Source organism: Spermophilus citellus (assembly GCF_964194105.1).
Source record: "Spermophilus citellus genome assembly, chromosome: 9".
In the NCBI taxonomy this organism is placed as follows: domain Eukaryota; kingdom Metazoa; phylum Chordata; class Mammalia; order Rodentia; family Sciuridae; genus Spermophilus; species Spermophilus citellus.
Window position 1 is genome coordinate 117,299,761 of NC_138191.1, and position 22,200 is coordinate 117,321,960.

Sequence of the window (22,200 nt, forward strand, 5' to 3'; positions counted from 1 at the left end):
TAATATTTCAAAGAGAGAATAAGAAGCAGTAAGTGACCTCTGTTGATTCTGATTGGGTGGGTGGGGGGGCATGTCATTTACCATCTGGTTAGACACAGGACCGGCTCCATTGAGATCATTGGAAGATGGATTACTCATAGAAAATATACTGTTGGCAGCATTCCAAGGCTAATGTTACAGATACTGAAGTCATTGTTTTTTAGATAATTTGGTGGGCGTGTATAAGGGGGGGGTTTGGCATAGGGTAAGGATAGAGGAAATGGGAAAAAGTAGTGAGAACTGGGCAAGAAATATTTGCTTGGGGTGCAGTGAGAGATTTTTATATTAATTTTTAAATGCATTTTTAAAAATTAGCAGCAGTAGAAACGGGAGGATTAAATGAACTCTAGATAGCGCAAAGGGGAAAAGGGGAGGAAGTGGAAGGAAGTGGGCATAGGTGTAGGAAAAATTACCCTAAGTGCATGTATGAAGACACAAAGAATGTGACTCTACTTTGTGTACAACCAGAGATAAGAAAAAATAATATCTGGAAGAGAGTGGTATAAAAATATAGGTTTTGGGGGAGCTTTAGTATATGTATGTCACGGTTTGAAAAAAAATCTCATCACAGATATGTGTGGAATTTGAGATTTTAGAAAGTAGTTGTATTTAATGGATACATTTGATGTTTGTACCCCTTTTAAACTACACATGCTTTAAATAAGCTGCCAACATAGTGAGCTTGCTCCCTTGGTATTTTGACTTCAAATCAAAAGTAGAAATAGAAAGTAGAAGCTTCAAATAAAGGGATCAAAGATAGATTTGTATAGTTCTTTTCAACGTTTGTGTCTGCCTTGAAAAGATAGGTAGCATTAAGAGGTTTAAAAATGGGTTAAAAAAAAAAGTAGTTTGGAAATGCGCCTAAGCCCTTTCATAGCTAAATGGTTTGCTTTCTTCACAGCTGTTGCAGCGGCTGCAGCTTCAGCAAATGGAGCTGCTGGTGGTCTTGCTGGAACTACAAATGGACCATTTCGCCCTTTAGGAACCCAGCAGCCTCAGCCCCAGCCCCAGCAGCAGCCCAGTAACAACCTGGCATCCAGTTCTTTCTATGGCAACAACTCTCTGAGCAGCAACTCACAAAGCAGCTCCCTCTTCTCCCAGGGCTCTGCCCAACCTGCCAACACATCCTTGGGATTTGGAAGTAGCAGTTCTCTTGGTGCCACCCTGGGATCAGCCCTTGGAGGATTTGGAACAGCAGGTAGAAATCAAACTGATATGCTGTTAAAACTGAATTTTAATTATTATTATAATCTTTCTGGAACCCTGGACAGATATCACAGGCAGATCTGGATCGAGCCCCGTGGGAATCCAGCCAGCCCACACAATCTTTGAGATGATGGACTTTTGAAATCAAATTGCACAGTTGGGATCAATTTTAGGTCCATGCTCATGTTGCAACTTATTTACATTCACATAGTTAATTTGTTTCAGGTACTTAAACAGGAGATTTTTGTAGGCAGTGGTAAGAATATGGAAGGCACTATAGAATTGTGGATGTTAAAAACTGATGGAGAGTACTTTGGAGGATCACAGGGCTGGGTACTCCACATTCCAGACTGTGCCCAGTGCTTGGCTTGCAGACCATAAAGAGTTAGGAGTTTTCTCCAGTCTTTCAAACAACATTAAAGAAGACATTGTGGAAAATTGGGAGGAAGGATATGAGACAAAACATTTTTAATGTTTTGATGGGAAAAAAGAAGTAGGAATGTAGTATGGTGAACAATGGGATAATTGCAGTAGTTATAAAACAATGTGATCTCAAAACGGAAAGGCATGATTAAGAGAAAGTATCCTAATTGGAATTGGAGGCTAGTAGTAACTCTTGATTGAGCCCACTGAGAAAACAGGCTTTCATGTGTAAGTCTTATGTAGTGGGGCAGTGCCCCATTTAGAGACTTTTTTTTTTTTTCCTGTATTCCATTTTTCTACTTTGGGTGGATAAAAGGCATTCTTTCTAGTCCATTTTCTTTCACCTTTTCCCATAGCTCATGTGGCCGTCAGAGTTTTTTAACCCGTTCCCATCCCATAATATATATGACACCAGAGGAAGGTAAATTTGCCATATACGTGTGATGTTGTTGAACAAAAGTTTCATGTTTACCTGAGCCATGTCCTCTTTATTACTTTATCTGTCCCTAGAACTGCTACATTAATAATTAGGCTGTCTCTGCTGACAAATTTGCGGTGGTAAGGAGTCTGGATCAAAGTGTTAGGAACAGGTCACTGGGCTTGTTCTTCGAAGAACAGGCCTGTTCTTATCTGCATTGTTTTAATTCCATTTTAGTTGCAAACTCCAACACTGGCAGTGGCTCCCGCCGTGACTCCCTGACTGGCAGCAGTGACCTTTATAAGAGGACATCGAGCAGCTTGACCCCCATTGGACACAGTTTTTATAACGGCCTTAGCTTTTCCTCCTCTCCTGGACCCGTGGGCATGCCTCTCCCTAGTCAGGGACCAGGACATTCACAGACACCACCTCCTTCCCTCTCTTCACATGGATCCTCTTCAAGCTTAAACCTGGGTAAGAACCATTACTCTAACACCACCTTGAACTCTAGAAATCTCTTGCCACCGATGACATTACAAGTACTTTGCATAAGCAAAGGCCAAACCCTTTATCCTAGAAGTGTCCTGGGTGTTCTGTGCCTTCTGTAAATACCTCATGTTGTTCAGGCTGTGCCTATAGCTAGTATAGCAGTTTGTGATTGATTAACATTTGGGTACATTCCCTGTATATTCACTTTAGATTTAGTACAAACTTCTGTGTTCTTTGGCTACTTGTGGGAGTCTTTCGTCATAAACACAGTACAGGTTCATTTCAGTGAAAGTGGAGAACACAGAGACAGGATTTATTCAGTTAGCATCATCACTTGAAATACTACCACTATGAATATTTTACTATTTCTTTTCAGATCTCCCCCCATATATACAGTTAATAACTTGCTTTTCACATAAAACATCTTATATAATTTTTTTTGCCAAATTTTTAGTATTTGTAAGTATACTCTTAAACTACACAGCATGCTAATCAGTAGATACCTATTTCCCTATAGTTTATTTAGATTACCTTATGTTTGGGATTTTTTAAATGTTACTATGTAGATCTAGGAAATGAAGAGTCTGAGCAGCTGGCCGTAAGAATGAAGAGAAAATTATATTAGCATTTTGGGTGGCAAATCTCTTAAATCAGGAGGTAGGAGATAATTTCTTATCACATGGGGTACCCTCCGCTCTCCCAGTTGCACATCATGTTTGAGTTTTGAGGGTCAGATTGATTTCTCAGATGGAGGAAAGTTGAAGTGTAGAAATGGAGTGATCATATATTTTTGTAAGTGAATGGGTGTGCTATTAATGTTTCTGTGTTAATAAGCCTAAATCAGTTTTGTCCTGGGCAGGTCAACATGCCTGGCCATTTTACTTAAAAGATTCTGTTTTTAACCAGCAAGTTTAAGCATGGTTTCATGGATTCAAGTGAGGACTAACTGAAAGCAAATGTGATGCCTTCCTATAGAAAACAAAGACTAGAAAATGATATATAAAAACAAAAAGAGTCTGAAGTGTGTGGGGCAGTCAAGTTATTGTTCTAGAAATGAGAGTGGAATCTTTGAGTTTGAAAGCATTTGAGTATATTCATTTGTTTGCTGATGTGTGTACTTTGAGGTTTAGAAAATTTGCAGCAACATTCCCTGATTGGTACATCCACAGTGAATGTGTGGTATTTTGTACAATAGTGTTTCCAAGAGACAGAATGCCTGGCTTTAAAGACTGGGGTCTATTGCAAAATCTGGAGGTGGGGTGAAAGTTCCAGTTTGATGTGTGATTAGAAGAGAGGAATGAATGAACATTTAATGATAGCTAGTATTAATAGTTTTGGGTCCTATACATGCAGCTTTGAAAGGTGTAGGCATTATCCCTATGTTACAGATGCAAGCCTCATAACTCAAATGTCTTGTCTACGTTCTCTCAGATTTGAACAAAGTTTTGACTCCAAAGCAGACAATTTCCGTGTGCATCTTGTCACATGATGTGCCTAGGGTATCTTTTGAACCAGTGCATTTTCAGATGCAGAAGTAACCTTTTAATACTTGGTTTAAATATATGAACTAGGCCATTCCACACTAAGTACTAAATAAATCTCCCCATTTGTTAATTGCTTTTAAGAGATACCTAGTAAATATTTTAAGCTTTTAAGCCCAGGTGGGCTGTCTAGTGAATATTCAACTGTGCTGTTGAAGTGTGCAAGCAGCCACAGGCAAAAGGTAAATGAATGAGCGTGTAGCTGTCTTCTAATAAATCTTTATTTACAAAAATAGTTAGCAGGCCAGATTTGTTCTGTGGGCTGTAATGTTTTTAGCTGTTGAACTTTGGTGCTGTGGCTGTTGGACTGTGAAAATGGAACTTGCAGCCATTCCTCTTTCTAGTGTAGCAGCAATAGGATGATACTTCTTAATTATTTCCTATTTAAGAAGAGAACACAAATTATCAGTGCATTGTTTCTTGTTTTAATGACTTACTGCATGCATAGATTTGTGTTTAACATATTTTTCCTTCTAAAAAATTTACCTTGTTTAAGTAATTTGTTCTGATGCATTTGCATTGGACTACCATTGCTGCATATAATACATGTATCATACATGCCATTCCTGAGGAGCTTCATGTCTGGATCAGTAGGTTTGCCTTAGCTCAGTTTCCTGCTTAGAAAAGGGTTTTTGTATGCTTTAATCTTAAAAGAGAAAAATTGAGAATTTGAGAAAATAGAGGTGTGGTGGTTGGTTACTAACAGTGTCCATCCAAAGGTCCTAAAGAAATTTTGGTGCAATAAACTTATCAAATATATATTAGGCACACCTAAAATATAGTTTCTAATTCCTAATACTATTTCACTGCTACCACCAGCTGTCAGTTCTTAGATCATGAGCAGCCATACTGTGAACTTGATACTCAATGTGTTGAATACTCAGAATTTTCTAACTCATGCACACATGAATTAAACTCAACTTATTTAATGAACTTTCTAATACCACATGTATATTATGTTTGGATGCACATTCAGCCCAAGATCTCTGTTTTTCCAATATGGATCTCTTCTCTGTCACATTATTTTCACACATCCTCTCAGCAGTTAGACATGTTAGAATTCTTAAAAAGTTGTTGTAGTTTTTTCATTGCTTACTATTACTAATCAATGACTTACTGAGTGCCTATGTAAGAATCCTCAGTAGCTTTTCACTACCAATTGAAAGTCCAGATCTAGAGAAAAGAATCTTTTTTACCAAGTTACATTTTTACATATTTTAAAATTCAACTATTATACAATGAGTTTTTATAAACTGTCAGTTGTGCAACCATAATCCATTTTAGAATATTTCCACCCCCTTAGAAGATTCTCCCATGCTCATTTGAAGTTAATCTCTATTCCCATCCTCAGTCGACCCTGATCTACTTTCTTTCTAAATTTTCATTTTCTCCAGGTTCTTTCTCTTTGCATGGTTTATTTTGTGGGTGTTGGCGGAGGTGGGGGCATGAGTGCTGTTCTGTGTATCGACACCAGGATCTCATGCATGGTAGGCAAGTGCTTTACCACTGACCTACACCCTAAGCTCTTTTTTAAAATTTTATTTTGAGGCAGGGTCTTGCAGAGTTGTGGAGGCTAGCCTGGAACTTGTGATCCTCCTGCCTCAAGTCTCTGAAGCTGCTTGTGTTCCTGGGCCCACCTTCTCTTTTCATGTTTTTGAGATTCATCCATGATCTCTATTATGTGTCAGTAGATTTTCCTTTTTTATTGTTGAATTGCCTTCCTTTTTATGGAGATATCACATTTTGCCCTATTCATAGCTGGTGATGTTTCATTGGTTCTAGCTTTTGATTGTTAGAAATAATGTTGCTGTGAACATTAGCATGCAAGTCTGTCTGTGGACACATTGATTTCTCTAGGAGTAGAATTGCTGGGTTGTTTATTAGTTTTGTGTTGGCTTTTTAGAAACTTGTCAGCAAACTGTTTTACAAATTTGATGCAGCATTTTACCTTCTCAACAGTAGTGTGAGGATTCCATTTTCTTTATTTCCTCATCAGCATTTATTATTATCTGTCTTACACAGCTATTCTAGGGGTCATGAAACGGTCTCTCTCTCCCTCTCTCTCTGTCTCTCTTTTTAGGCATAGATGGACACAACACAATGCCTTTATTTTTATGTGGTGCTGAGGATCGAACCCGGGTCCCGCCCGTGCTAGGCGAGCGCTCTACCGCTGAGCCACAATCCCAGCCCCCAGTGTCTACCTCATTTGATTTTATTTTCCATTTCCCTAATAACTCATGATCTTTTTTTTTTTAATAGTTGTAGATGGACAGCATGCCTTTATTTGTTTAGTTTTTTTTTTTTTTTTTTTTTTTTTTTAATATGTGGTGCTAAGTATCAAACCCAGTGCCTCACACATGCGAGGCAGGGGCTCTGCCACTGAGCACAATATCCTCAGGCCCCAAATGTGTTTTAAAGTGCTACAGTTTTTTTTAAACTTTGGTAAGTTCCTTTTATTGTGCTTTTGGTATAGGATCTAAGAAATCTTTGGTTAACTCAAGGTCTTGAAGATTTTATCCTGTATTTATTCTGAAAATCGTATTGTTTTAGCTTTCACTTTAAGCTGATCTTTTGGGGGGGGGTACCTGAGATTGAATTCAGGGTCACTCGACCACTGAGCCACACCCCCAGCCCTAAATAATTTCTTTTAGAGACAGGGTCTCACTGAGTTGCTTAGCACCTCGAGGTTGCTGAGGCTGGCTTTGAACTTTGATAATTTGAGTCTCAGCCTCTCAAGCTGCTGGGCTTAAGCATGATGCATTTTGAATTGATTCTTGTGTATTTTGTTAGGTGAAGGCTCATCTTTCCTCACATGAATATCTAGTTCTGGCACTAAACTTCAGCATAGTTTTGTAATTTTTTAGTGTATGGGTTTTGCATTGCTTTTGTTAAATTTATTCCAAAGTATATATTTTGTATGCTATTATGAACGGAATTGTATTCTAGTTTTAGTTTTTGGATTATTTGTTTGCTTTATAGAAATAAAATTTTGTGCATTCATATGCTATCCTGTGACTTCACTGTTACTTATAGTTCTGGTTTGCGGTGAAATTTTACTATTTTCTATATGTACGATCCTATCTCTTGAGGGAAAAAAAAGGTCAGTTTTTACAATGTAGATGCATTTGTTTTTTTCCTTGCCTGATTTGGTAGAACTGGGCAGAACTTCAATTCTGTGTTAAATATAATAGATGCAAGCGTACATTCTTGCCTTGATCTGATTTTGGGAGTGAAGTTTTCATCTTTACCTGTAAGTATGATTATAATTTGTTTTAAATAGTCTTATTTATTGGGTTGAGGTAATTTCCTACTTTTCCAAATTACTGAGTTTTTGTCATGATTGGGTTTTGAATATTATTAAGTGTTTTTTAACCTTCTGTGAATATGGTACATTGCATTAATTGATTTTGGAGTGTGAACCCTACCTTGCATTCCAGGAATAAAATTCACATGGTCATGTTAGATTCAGTTTGTTAATGTTTTTCTTTGTAGATTTTTGCATTTGTATTTGGGAAGGATATCTGTTATTTTTCTTCTTGTGATATCTTTATGTGGTGTCAGGGGGATATATTTAAGCATGAGTTTGGAAATTTATCACTCCCCTGTAGTTTCTATAAGTTTGTGGAATATTGGCATTACTTCTTTAAATGATCATAAAATTCACCAGTGAAGTAATCTTTTGTTTGTACTTTTAAATAATTAAAAATAAAATTTTTAGTGATTAATTCAATTTCTTTACATCCTTCATGTCTTACAGGTTTGGGTTTTGTATTTCTTGTGTCAGTTTTGGTAATTCATGACATTAAGGAATTTGTCCCATTTCATCTAGGCTTTCAGGGTTGTTGGCGTAAATTATAATTTTTAAAAAGTGAAATCACTTTTTTCTCTCTCAATCTCCTACTCCCATGTGTACGCATGAAAGCACGCTTGGTAATACATATAATTTTTTTTTTTTTTGTAATCCTTGCTAAGGCAGATGTTCTTAAGTATTTACTTTGTTTGGCTTAAGTATGTTTTGTATTTCTCAATTTAACAGTATTATTTTTTACATGTATCAATAGGTAAATAATAATGCCATTATTAGCAACTGGATGTATAAATCTCATTTGTAGCTTCTGTGCGGGTTAGATGAAGTCCATAAGTTCCCACCTATGCCTAAAGTATCCACCGCTAGTAAATTCTGCTTCCTTTCTCATTAAGAAAAGACATTGGAGATGATGTGGATTTGAGTATATGAAAAGTCTGATTTTCTTTTTTCCTGATAACTAGAGATTGAATCCAGGGTGCTGTACCACTGAGCTGTATCTCCAGTCTTAAATTTTTGAGATATGGTGTTGCTAAATTGTTCAGACTGGCCTCAAACTTGTGGTCCTTCTTTCTGCCTCAGCCTCCCGAATTGCTGGGATTACCTACGTGTCTACCACACCCAGCCCCAAAGTCTGATTCATAATGGTTTTATGTCCTGAAACCCTGCCTACCCATATATCTCTTTGTCCTATACCCATCCCCTCCCTTTCTGATGATTAATGGTTTTCTGCACAATTCTAGGTTATACCTTTTCAAACTCCAAGAATCAAGATATGGGAGATAAAATATATCATTAAGTGTATGGTTGACAACTCCCAGGCTTTTCACATTCTCTCTGGAAGAAGAGTGTTCTGCTTGTTCATTCCTTTAGGGTGGTGGAAATACAATAAAAATATGCAGAACCAAATTTTATTTTAAAGGTGGCAAGCTGAGTCTTTGCTCATTAAGCATCTGTTCAATCTGTGAGCACCAATAGGATGGAACAGAGGTGGTCATTGGCAGAAAACCCTCAATAACATTATAGTAAACATCTAGGGTTCACAGTAATTTAAATGAAAACATTTAAGCTCTTAATTTTTGTGGCAAGTTGTTATAGGACACAGCCCAATGAAATCTACCACTGTCAAAACCTTGTAGAAAATAGGGAAGCCACAGGAGGCTGTTTGTAAAGCATTATGAGAAATCTTTCTGGGCTGGGGTTATGGCTCACTGGTAGAGTGCTCACCTCGCATGTGCAAGGCCCTGGTTTCAATCCTTAGCACCACATATAAATAAATGAAATAAAGTTATTGTGTCCAACTACAATAAATAAATAAACAAACAAATAAATCTTTCAAAACAGATTGCAAGTTCGAGCACTTTCAGGGCTCTCATGGTTGGGTATGTGTAGGTGCACCAACTGAGAGGAGCTGAAAAATATGCTCCTTCATATTCCTCATCCAATTGAAATTAAATCAACAAATACTTGACTGATGGTCTACTGTCTGCTAAGCAGCATTTCATAAAACATCCAAAGAACCTATATCTCAACTAAAAGATTAGGCATTGGTTTACCATTTAAAGAAATATTGCTTGTCCTGCACAGAGTGTGTCTGAATTATCAGTTTGACATTTGTTATTTAGTGCCTGGAAACGTTTCTTTTCCCTCTTGGAGATTTGTATATTTCTTTTTTTCCCCAATACTAAAAACGATGTGTGTGCTCACATGCAGACCTGTGTTTATACATGTCTGACAACCACGGAGACTAGAGTTAAAAAACCCAAACTCGAGGGCAAATGTACCAACATGTATTATACTCATATTAACCATTATTCCCTCTTGCCTTTTATGTTACCAATTAGCGCACTTTTGGCCACGATAACAGAAAAATCCAACCATAATAGCTTAAACCAGAAGTGCGTTTATTGGCTCATACGACTGAAAGCATATTAGTAGGGTCGTGACAGGGTTGGTTGGTTTGTGCCATCATTCAGTGATGTCACCAAGGACCTGGCTTTCTTCCAGTATATGTTCTGCCTTGATCAGTGACCAGCACCTTAAGATACTACTGTTCAGATGTTTTCAGAACTGTATGCGTTTGTTCCGTTTCTCCTGGAAGCGAGTTGTTGATGCCCTGCCTCCCCAGCATCCACTGTCCCACCCTACCATGACTTTTTTCGTCCATTGCTCAGGGAAAAAGAGGGATTTCTGAAATGGAGTAAAGTAACAGTCATATGGCTATTATTTTCTTTTCACATCTTCTTTTTTCCTTTCCTTAAAATTTTGTTTTTCCATTTGGATTAAGAAATACCATCGAATTTGACAAAAATAGCAATGTCCTGGAGAACAAGAAAACAATGTAACTGAGTCTGAAAATGACTCTTGTAATTGCAAGGGTCATGATCCTGGAATTGAGAGACTGGTTTTGAATTTTGGCTGTGAAAATTATGGATATTGTGTGTTTGGATGAGCATTTCATCTCTCAGAGATGTAATTTCCTATTACATAAATGGGAATTAAAATTTTCTTTCTAAAAATACCAGTGAGAATTTGATAGAATGTGTGCAACAGAGAACCTGGTAATGTGGAACAAGGCATAGGACTCATGCTCAGTAAGCATTGAGCAGAATTTAACACTAGCCATTTTTTTTTTTTTTGGTTCCATCACTTTCATTCAGACCCAGACTTTTGAAGGTGGGCCCTGGAATTCGTGGAGAAATCCAAGTCAGGTATCTTTCTGCAGTTACCATTAACCTGCAATCTAGACATTCTTTAAACATCTGAAGAAATTAATAAGCAGTTCAGGTGGATGCCTTTTCTCATAGATTCTAATTTTTTATTCATCTAAGCTCTTCATGGTTTATGTGGTATTTCTTACTTAACTTTACTTGTTGTTGTTGTTGTTGTTGTTTTGTTTGTTTAAGAGGAGCGGAGAAAAATCAGTCTAAGGTTGGGGATATAACTCAGTGGTGAGCACTTACCTAGTACAAGTCCCTGGGTTTAGTCCCCAGCGCTGCCTAAAACAAACAAAAAGGCTTATATTATAAAACTGTGTTGGAAAACATTCTCATTATAATTTAGTATGTTGGTTTACTTTTTTTTTTTTTAAATGGTATTAGGGATTAATCCCAGGGCCTGTGCTTTAATCACCGAGCTACACCTCTATCCCTGCTTTACTTTCTGATTAGCCTTTTGCTCATATGTCTGGTTTACCTGTTCAGGAAGTCACAATTATTCCCTTGTCACCAGTCCTAACAGTGGTGTCAGTGGCATGAAGGTTGTTGCTACTGCAGTCATTTCATGCTCTATCCCATAGAAATCATGAGCGGCAGTTCTCAAAGTGTGTCTTCTTTTTTCTACCCTCTTATCCTCTATCTTGCATGTCTTAGTGGTTTTCAGATGTCTATTTGGCAACAGAATTATTCCTTCAAATAAAGATTTTGGAGGTTTCATATATAGGTGGGTTTATATAAACAGATTAATCTGGATCTTTAGGGATGAGTCTCATATGAGAGTGGAGTTTAGGAATAAAGGGAGTCTCCACAGAGCTTAGAGTGAACAACCACCGAAGCTCGGTGCTTTTTGTGGTTTCTGAGTCCTTGCTGCTGGTGCTTCGGTGCTGGGTTCACACGGTCGGCACGTTTCCTTATTTTATTTACTAAAGGCTGCACTTACTATTGCTCCATTCTTGCCAGCAGTCTACTGTCAGTAGTAAAAAGCATTTCCTTCTCAATCTTTGCATGAAAGTTTCCTTCCAGTTTGGTAAGTTATGAAGTTGCAGCACTAATAAAATCGAGTTAACACAAAAGCAACAGAATTGAAGAAATCAGAGATGATGCAATGCAGGCTTCATGTATTGCGATGATTTTTCGTCTTTTGAATGACATTCTACAAGAATGGTCTTAAGTCCTTCTGTTCTGTAACCAACAGGAGGACTAACAAATGGCAGTGGAAGATACATCTCTGCTGCTCCCGGCGCTGAAGCCAAGTACCGCAGCGCAAGCAGCGCCTCCAGCCTCTTCAGCCCCAGCAGCACCCTTTTTTCTTCCTCTCGTTTACGATACGGAATGTCTGATGTCATGCCCTCTGGCAGGAGCAGACTTTTGGAAGATTTTCGAAATAACCGGTACCCTAATTTGCAACTTCGGGAGATTGCTGGACATATAATGGAATTTTCCCAAGACCAGCATGGGTCCAGGTGAGGAGTTGGCTTTGGCGCTGGAAGTAATTGAAACCTTAATGCCTGAGATTCCATACCTCAGGTAGGCATGTATGAAAACAAATAGCCATAGTATTAGTCAAACAAAGTATATAGCTAGTGTGCCTCCTGGTACTCCGTTCACTTCAGAGGGATGTGGATTATGAGGGTTGCCAGAGAAGCAAATATTTGGAAAGAGCCTTTAGTTGTCTGGATCACATGCTTCAAGGAACCCTTCCTTCTGCCTGTCTGACAGAGTGGTAGTTTGTGTTTCTAGTTTAGGAGAATCTCCAAAAACTTTGTAGTTTAAGAAATAGAGGCACTATACAAGAACACTTTTGCTACTTGAAGCATTATAAAGAATCTTTTGCTCTCAAAAAGACATCATTTAAACCTAATTTTGGATCTTGGGTGCTTCAGAGTAAGACAAGTCTACCTGCTATGGAGGTGAGAGAACAAGCCAACATAGAAACTAGATTTAGATTTGGCTTGGCTTAACCCTTCCTGTTGGGCTGTTCTAGGACTTTGCAGAAGGGGAATATGGTCCTAGAGACTAGGCGACATCCCTATCCTTCTTTCCCATTTCTGTTTCTGCTTCTTTCTTTCTCTATGTCGGTGTTCAGTGAAAAAGCTTTTAATAACCTCCTTCCTCTTCCAAGTTTTGCTGACTTACTGTTGTGCAAGGATTTCTTATATTTGGATTATGATAATGTTTTTTAAACTCGGGATTGAACACAGGGGTGCTTAGCCACTGAGCCACATCCCAGCCCATTTTTTAAATTCTCTGTTTTGAGACATGGTCTTGCTAATTTCCTGAGGCCGGCCTTAAACCTGTGATCCTTCTGCCTCAACCTCCCAAGTTTGTGGGATTAAGGCATGTGCCCATACACCCAACTTTATATTTGCATTCTATAGGCCAGATTAAGAAATACCATGCTTTTCCTGATATAGTCACCTGAATCAAACAAGGCAAACTGAATGGCCATTACTTCAGAAGATAATAAATGCTACTTCTTACAGATATGGGTCAAAGAATATAGTAAGGACCATAAGGTTGGAAGTCATTGAAGTAAGACTTATTTCTAAAGGCAAAATCAAGTTCACAGTTTTGTATACACACCCTTCTGTAATAAAATATACTAAAATTTTAAATATACTTCTAAAATTTCAGCTAAGTTAAGGGATAATTCCCCCTTTCAGAAATTTTTTCTTCAAGAGATGCATTTAAACAGTGTTCAATTTCTTGTGTGCCGATGCAAATGCATATCCCAGTACTGATATTTAAAGTGTCGTATACTTGTTAATTTCCAAGTCTTCTTAACATGCTGTGTTTGCCCCTTTTACTTTGACTTCAGATTCATTCAGCTGAAACTAGAGCGTGCCACAGCAGCTGAGCGCCAGCTTGTCTTCAATGAAATCCTCCAGGCTGCTTACCAACTAATGGTGGATGTGTTTGGAAATTATGTCATTCAGAAGTTCTTTGAAGTGAGTCTTTGTTCTTTCTGTTCTTTGACTTTATATGATATCTAGAGTATTTTGATTTTCATTGGCATTTTCAAGAATAGCAGTTCTATTCCTGTCTTAAAATGAAGTGTGTGTGGTCTTCTTGAAGTTCTCTTTCAGTATTTTTCCAACTTGTTAGCAACACTTTATTTTGTATGGTTTAAATACCCAAGCAGATGATGCCAGTGTATTCTGGCAGTGTAGTTTGACAATTGTTCTCATTTAGGACCTAGCACATTATTTCTGATTGTCAAAATGGTTTCACCAAACATGTTTTTTTAGGATGGTATTTGTTAAGGTATTTTAGCAGGATCACAAATTAAGGCACTGTGAAAAATGGGAAAAATTTTTCAAAAGATTCCTAGAAAGAATTGTCTTTGAATACCATTTTCAGTTTTTTTCCACCGTAGGCCAGGCCATGATGATTGCTAATTGCTTTCTGGGAGATCCTTTGGCCTTGACTTCTTATTTTACTTTGCAATTTGAATAATGTGTACTTTTGTATCATTGTCATTGGAAAGGATTAATGTGTGATTCCTCTAATGAATTAAAAATTTCAAGGAGGCAGCGATTTGTTGCTTGACAGTTGCCACCAACCTGAAGTCAAAATGGCAAAATGGAGAATCTGGTGGGGTTGGTACTGAATAAAACTTGCCACCAAACAGATTTGTCCTATATTTTATTTTATTTCATTTGTTTGAGGATTAAAAAATGGCGAACTCACAGGTTTTATTTTTTTTCCTCATTTTTCTCACATGGACTTATATTCTAGACTAAATGCTCCAGCTGTGAACTAAGAAACCAGTCTAAATGTAACCACTGTATTTCTGATTTTAGAATATCTCTGTACTACCATTTTGCCACAGATACAAAAGCAGAGAACTGTAGCTCTGGTGGCTGGTACAGCTTGGGACAGCAGACCATACAGTGGAGAGTAGGCCTATGGTTTAGAACAAGCTGGAGCTTAGTATATTTGTACAGAAAAGGAGGGTTTATGATAATTCATAAATTCTTCTCTTGTCTGATGCTAATGCTATTCAAGTAGAGATTAAAAAGCTAAAGGCAGGAAATCCTTCTTAGTACCATTTTAGGATCATATAGCATTGCTTCTTTTTTTAAAAAATATTTTTATTAGTTTTTTGTGGACTTTTATTTTATTTACTTATTTATATGCGGTGCTGAGAACCAAACCCAGTGCCTCGAACGTGCTAGACAAGCACTCTACCACTGAGCCATGAACCTAACTCTAGCCTTGCTTCTTGATTGGCCTATCTTCTCCCCTCCTAAGTCTGTTGTCTCCTGTAAATAGTATCAGTTCTTGGAAAGACAATAATTCTAAACAGTGTGTGTGTTTGTGCTTTGGCACTTCACTTAGATGAAGAAACTTTTCAATCAGTGGGCCTCAGATACCTCGAGTCCTGTAGAATCACTGCAAGAAGTCCTTGCGTTTTTCCCAGACATTGCCTAAAGCCCTACAAAACAGTGTCTCCCACACATTATTCATTTGAGTATAAATGTATGTGTTCTGGTAATTAGTGGAGTACAGATTCATTTAATAGTATTTTTTTTTAAGAGAGAGAGAGAGAGAGAGAAAATTTTTAATATTTATTTTGGCGGACACAACATTTTTGTTGGTATGTGGTGCTGAGGCTCGAACCCGGGCCTCACGCATGCCAGGCGAGCGCACTACCGCTTGAGCCACATCCCCAGCCCCTCATTTAATAGTATTAATAAATTAATGGTAGCCTGAGGAGTTAAATGTTTACTTAGCAGAAACCACTGTTAGATATTTGAACCCCCGGCCCCCCCTCCCCCCCCCAACCTCCCAGCATTAAGAAGGGTTCCTGAGGCTGGGGCAGTGTACTTGTCTGGCATGTGTGAGGCACTGGGTTCAATTCTTAGCACCACATATAAATAAATAAAATAAAGGTCATCAACAACTAAAAAAATATTTTTTAAAAAAAGGGTTCGTATGATCAGAGACTGAGAATTGCAGGCTTTAAGAAATAAAGGCTCTTATTTTAAATAAAAGGTTCAGTTAATTTACATAACAGGGTGAAAAGAGATCATGTCAGTGGTTGATACAAAATAATGAGTGCTTTGTTTTCTCTACTTCTCTTCTACCTAAGTAATGGTGTTCACCCACATATTATGTCTAGTTTGGCAGCCATGAACAGAAGCTGGCTTTGGCAGAACGGATTCGGGGCCACGTCCTGTCGTTAGCACTACAGATGTATGGCTGCCGAGTTATCCAGAAAGCTCTTGAATTTATTCCCTCAGACCAGCAGGTAATTGTAAGTTTCCCCTTTAACTTTTCTCTTGGTGTTTGATGTTTCTCTGTGGTATGTTCAGTGAACCCTATGAAAACATCAGTCTTTAGTTACTTCAGTGCTTATGGCTGCCTTTCAGTGCATGGCAAGCATGAATTGTGCAAATTCATTTTGAAATTTATAGTGGATCAAGTGTCTTCTTGTAAAAATCAGTAATTTCCAACACTTTTCTCTGATCAGAACTTAGCCTTTAGTAGATACAATTTTATAGTTGGGTTTTTATTTGATAATAATTGAAGCAGGCAAAATAATAGTAAGTTTTCATTTTCTTAATATAAACTGAGCATTCTGGCAGACCAAACTTTAACTGAACTCACCTTCCCCTTCCTGTTCTCCCTCCTCCCTGTTCACCCATTCCACCAGCGCTCACTGAACAGCTGCCTGCCCAGTACACTGCACACCTGGCACATTGATCTGGGTGGCTCAGAGACAGCTAAGACCTCTCTGCCCTCAGGCTGTGGGGTCTGGTGGGGAAGAGCAATGGAAAGCAGAGGAACACGTGTGAGAGGGTCCCTTCTCCCTTCACTGTGTCCCCCAGGGAAGGCAGGGAGACAAGACTGAGAGGAGTTAGGGGAATGGAGACAAAACTTTGAAAAGTGGGGAACCAACAGAGAAGTCCCCTGAAGAGGAGGTCCACAGCTTCAGGAATAGTCAGAGCAGATCCACCCAGCACCACCCAGATCACAGCGCCCAGGAGGCAAACTGAGCCCGCGGGCAGGAAGGGCATGCTCAGCTGTGTTTGTGCCAAGCAGTGCCCTGAGCCTCAGGGTGCACTGATCTGAACCCTTAGCCCTTCTCAATGCAGGGGTTGCTGCTGTCTGGCAATGATGACCCACTTGCCCTCACTGAGAACAGAGTTCGGTAATGAGAATCTTTGTTACGGACTCAATTCTGAGCCAGACAGACACCCTCCACCTCCTGTGCAAACCCACCCAAACCACACCACACCACACCATACCACACCATGCGAGGCCACCACACACCACACCACTGCACTGGTGCTGGCAATGACAGTTGAAGTCTGGGGGATTCCAGGGTCCTTCAGACAGGAGAGTTTCACAGAGAGGTGCGTGGAGGCACAGGAGTGTTGGAAATGTGCAGCAAAATTCAAGCTCATTCAATCAGTGCTCAGCAGTAGAGATGCATTATTGATAGAGTGCTGTTGATAAGTAATTATAAACAGATGCGAGGCTATTTTTAGTTTTCTTATGTATAGGTCAATTTTAGTTTTCCCAGAATTTTCATAGGTAGTTGGATCCTCTTTAATTTTCTTGTTTATTTAAATGTGAGGTTTCTTCTTTCTTGATCATAGTGCTCACTTGCTGAAAGAACGCAGAAGCATGACTCTTTATTATTCATTTCTCCTGTTTAAGCTTTACCACGGATGTGGCAAACTGTTGATTTTTTATCTCCACATTTTCAGATTTTACCTTTCTTTCTCTTTTTTAATTGGATGGTTGTATTATGGAAGTGGTTTTTATCTTATATTTCTTTCTGGTTGTGTTTGTTTGTGGTACCTTTTCCTGAGTCTGACATATGCGTGCTGTGGAAAATATACTGATTTCTGGATGCAAATCGATTATTTTAGGTGAAATTAACCGCCAACTGAATTTTTACCTCTTGGAACAAATAAATACTCACGGGAGCCATTTCCCTTTCCTTTTGTTTATAACTTTCCTTTACATAAGCATTATTTATCATTCCTATAATAATCATCATTCTGGCATTTGATGGCTAGTTTACTCTCCTTCTGGCATTTGATTGGTAAACTTTCTTTCCTTTGTACTCTGCCATTGTAGTCTTAAAGGTCTTTAATTAAGTTATATCTTAGTAGCTTTGACATACTTCACATTTCAAGAATTGAAGACATTGCAAAACAGCACTATTTTAAAGTGGCTATAGTCTTCTAACAGAAATAGCGTCAGCACAGAAGAGCTCATTGTTACAGAGATTGGAGGTAGTGAGGAAATGAGGCAGCAGGTCCAGGGCACAGCTGTGTGCACACATCTGACCTCCATTCCTGAGACCAGAGGCAGTAAGTTTCTGGGAAGGGCCCAGAATCAATCAGTCTCGATCAATCTCACACCCACCCCATCCAGTTACCCCCGCGCTTTTGTCAGCCTTCATCCAACACCACACAAATACAAATACAAATACACCCTCAGTGTCTGGCTTTTGTGTATACTTCTTGAATTCGGGTACTCTTCATTAATTTACCATTCCTGCTCTCTTCACAGTTACTGTGCCCTGTTGGAAAGATCTTGGATGCTGGAGTCACAGTCTAGACTAAAATTCTGATTCTGTTGCTTTCTATTTATAGGATATCTCCTCCTTCCCACCCCCCGCCCCTCGCCCTTTTCCATTCTTATTTCTCATTGGAAGGTTTCATTGTGTTGCCCAGCTGGCCTTGAGCCTCTGGTCTCAAGCAATCTTCTTGCCTCAGCCTCCAAGAGGCTGGGGCTACAGGTGTGCACCATCCTGCTGTCTCTGTCTATAGCTTTAGATGGGTGGAAGAGCTGTGCAGGATATATATCATTGATAGTTGGTTTGCCAACACACAATGGAGCTAAGTTTAAATCTTGGCCATCTAGGTCTGCATTTTGTACAAGTCTTTTGTCTATGGTTTCTTTTCCTCATCTATCACAGTGCCCATTGCATTGGATTGTTTCGACTTAGTGCAGCATGTTAAGTACTTAGATGTATGCCTGTCTAACCAAGGGGCAACTGTAGATTAATGACCATCATTATTACTAATATACCACTTAGGATTGTCAGAAAAAAAAAATAAGTTTGAGATCTTTTCAGGTACTGGTTACTGCTTAACAAATTTTATTTTATGGTAGATGAATTATGTCTGAAATTCTCTAATGCAGTCTACTTCATATAGAGTCCTTTCTATTTGAAGATATCTACATTTTTTAAAGCTTCAAGAGGTGTTTTCTAAGTAAGAGTCCTTTTGGGGTACTGGTTACTGCTATAGTGAATTTTACTGCATGGTAAATATGTGAACACATGGAAGAACTTGAGTCCTCATTTGTTGTCACATTGTCACATTGTCAGAGTTGAGTTGTTCCACCTTCATTGTCTTAGAGTCTGTTTAGTGCTTGGGTGTTGGTAAGAAGAGTGTGGACATCTGGGTTTTTGCTTGCTGTGATTCTGGTGGTGCTTTCTTCCCTTGTCTTCAATAGAACGAGATGGTTCGGGAACTGGATGGCCACGTCCTGAAATGTGTAAAAGACCAGAATGGCAATCATGTGGTCCAGAAATGCATTGAATGTGTGCAGCCCCAGTCTTTGCAGTTTATTATTGACGCGTTTAAGGGGCAGGTAAGTGACTTAGGAAAGAAATAAGGGAAATAAATTGATGGGTGTCTCCATTGTCAGCAAAGAACAAGGTATGATTTGAGGCATGTTCTCAGCTTGCTATGTGTGTCTTAGCCTGCAGGAAAAGCAGTGCTGTGCAGTGCGGGTCAGGTACCAGGTCCCTTCCCATAACGGTCATGGGCCATCTCTCCATCATTAACGTAGATGTCTGCTCACCTTGGAATGAAATATTTCTGTCAGAGCTAAGATGAAATCTCATGTTTGAAGAATTTCCCCACATTGTTAAGTATTATTCTGATATTTAAACGAATTCATCAGTTTTTAAAAATGTAGGTCATTAGCAGAAGTAATCTTGCAGGCCCAATATGAATGTCTTTTTTTTTTTTTTTTTTTTTGGGGGGGGGTGCTGGGGATTGAACCCAGGGCCTTGTGCCTACAAGTCCAGCACTCTACCAACTGAGCTATATCCCCAGCCCATGAATATATTTTTAATTGAAAAATAACTGTTAACTTGCCTAGATTTTTTTGGGGGGATGGAATGCAGTTCATATTGGTTTGAACTGGCCACATAACCAGAGATAATTTCTAATTTTTCCTTTTTACCTGTATGTCAAAAGTCTGTTCTTGGCACTTACTTGTAAGCAATGTTAAATTCTTGGTTTTCTCTGAATTGGCTGTCATTGTTAATTTCTTTTGCCAACAAAACAAACAAAAAGCTTCCTCACATTTTTCTAATTTGGTGGAAAAGGATAATTTAAAAGGTCTCATTTTATGATAATCAACTTGGTTTTTCCTGTTTTACCCCTTTCTTAAAGAGACAGGGAGAAAGAACATTTCTCACACCCCTCAAAAAGTCTCTTTAAGAAAGGGGGTAAAACAGGAAAAACCAAGTTGATTATCATGACCAGTGGTAATCTAGGTGTAGATTATGAGTTGTATTGTTCAGCCTGTATTGAAGTATGAGTTGAGTTCTGAGAACTGCCATGGTGGTTAGGGAGTCTGCAAGCAGTACCCAGGGGGTTATTGGGAGTTATGAAGTTAATGAAAAAAGGGGGGTAGATTTTTTAACTTTAAAATTAAGGTATTACATTTATCAAACTACAGAATAAAATGTAAAGGAATTAAGCTACCAAGTGAGAGTCTTTTTCCTTTTTGTTTCCCTCCTTTTCCTTTTCTTGAACTCAGGGAAGGCCTGGCCCATGCCAGGCAAGCACTCTACCATTAAGCAGCATCCCAGCTCAGGAAGAGGATGTTTTCAGGATAACAATCTGTCAAAGAATTGGTAACTAGAAAATAATACAACGTAACGAAAAATGGTCCCTGAATATATTTCACATAAGAAACACAAATTGCCAGTATACATAAGTGGCTCAGTGGTTGAATGCCCCTGAGTTCAATCCTTGGTACCAAACAAAACAAAACAGAAAACAGAAAAAGAAAAGTAGTGGTCAATTCCATCAGTAATGAGGAAAATACCTAAATGGTTTTTCCCACCTGTCATTTCCTTTGTGCTGGTAGGAATGTGGGGTCCAACATAGTTCTGGTAAAAATTTATATTTGCACCATTTTAGGACACAATATAGTATTCAAATTCTAACATTTGTATTTCTTATAATCTGGTACTCTTGGCCTAGGTTCCTCTCTGGTGAAACACCTGTACATGGTATTCCCCCAATATCTTTTTAAAACAGTAGTATACCCCTAGTAGGAAAAGGCTAAACAATGAAGATGTCTATAAGCTAGGCATTTTGACTTTAAAAATGATATTTTGACTTTAAAATCTCATAGTCACCTACACAAAGTACACTGCAGAGATATCCAGTTTTGGAAGTGAATATTGGAAACATTATTTTGAAATGTTGATCCAGACTATAAATATGTGGCATTTTAGAAAGATGAACTCAATTCAGGTATGGTGGTACACCCCTCTAATCCCAGCAGCTCAGGAGAGTGAAGCCTGAGGATGCCAAGTTCAGGGTCAGCTACTTAGCAAGACCTTCTCTCGAAATTAAAATAATTTTTAAAAATAAATAAATAAACAAACAAAGGGGCTGGCAATGTAGCTCAGTGGTAAAACACCCCTGGATTCAATCTCAAGTGCCAAAAACCCCAAACCAAAACAACAAAAACGAATCTCAAGCCTAACTAAATAGTATATTGTTTAAGTAATAGTTGTAAGCATAATAAAGCTGCATATATAATATACATAAAGTATCTAGTGCAGCAACTGACTCTTTGTAAGTAAGTATTCAGTAAGTGATAGTTGTTACTGCTCTTACTACTCTCATTATTCTTCCTAGTTACTGATGTGGGCTGCATGTCATTTAGCTAAGAAGGGCTGAATCAAGATTGGGTGTTCTAGGAGGCCTGGGGATATAGTTCAGTTGGTAGAGTGCTTGCCTAACGGGCACAAGGCCCTGGGTTCAATACACGGCACTACCAAAAACAAAACAAGATTGGGTATTCTGGATCTATAGCACCTGTGCTTTCCTAATTCTTCAAACCCAGCAAAACACACCAGTTAAACTCAGATGATTGATTGTATGTAGTTGGTGTGTTTATGTGAAAGCATTCAGGACTTGATCCTAGCTCTTTTTCTGTTTTTTTTTTTTGGGGGGGGGATGGTTGGTTGGTTTCCCCCTTTCCTTTTTCTTCCTCTTTTAATAATAATAATAATATTAATTATTATTATTTTTTTGGCTTTGCTGTGAATTGAACCCAGTGCTGTGCGCACACTAGACAATTATTCTCTCATTGAGCTGCATCCCTCAGCCATCCTTTTTCTGTTTTTAATCCTGTCTTTTGGATTGGGTGTTGATTGACATTCCTGATTCTCAGCTGTTTTCCCTGACCTTGACTAATTCTGTGTTCCTTCCAGGTTCCTTGGAAAAGTTCTTTTCAGCTCTGAATGTGCATACATATGAATTCATAAAATAATTAAGA

General features: G+C 38.6%; 1 protein-coding gene across 16 annotated transcripts in view; it reads left to right on the forward strand.

The window, feature by feature from the left end:
* The window catches only part of PUM1 (pumilio RNA binding family member 1), a 123,337-nt gene that overhangs the window by 92,069 nt on the left and 9,068 nt on the right, over positions 1 to 22,200 (forward strand). For 10 of the 16 annotated variants that reach the window (XM_081308370.1, XM_081308378.1, XM_081308382.1 and 7 more), the window contains 6 exons: positions 941 to 1,237; positions 2,324 to 2,560; positions 11,834 to 12,101; positions 13,457 to 13,586; positions 15,764 to 15,898; positions 19,123 to 19,260. In XM_081308370.1, the coding sequence (XP_081164496.1) occupies positions 941 to 1,237; positions 2,324 to 2,560; positions 11,834 to 12,101; positions 13,457 to 13,586; positions 15,764 to 15,898; positions 19,123 to 19,260 (1,205 nt within the window). The remainder of the gene's footprint in view (positions 1 to 940; positions 1,238 to 2,323; positions 2,561 to 11,833; positions 12,102 to 13,456; positions 13,587 to 15,763; positions 15,899 to 19,122; positions 19,261 to 22,200) is intronic. The other 6 variants (XM_081308380.1, XM_081308381.1, XM_081308372.1 and 3 more) reach the window with 3 other exon arrangements.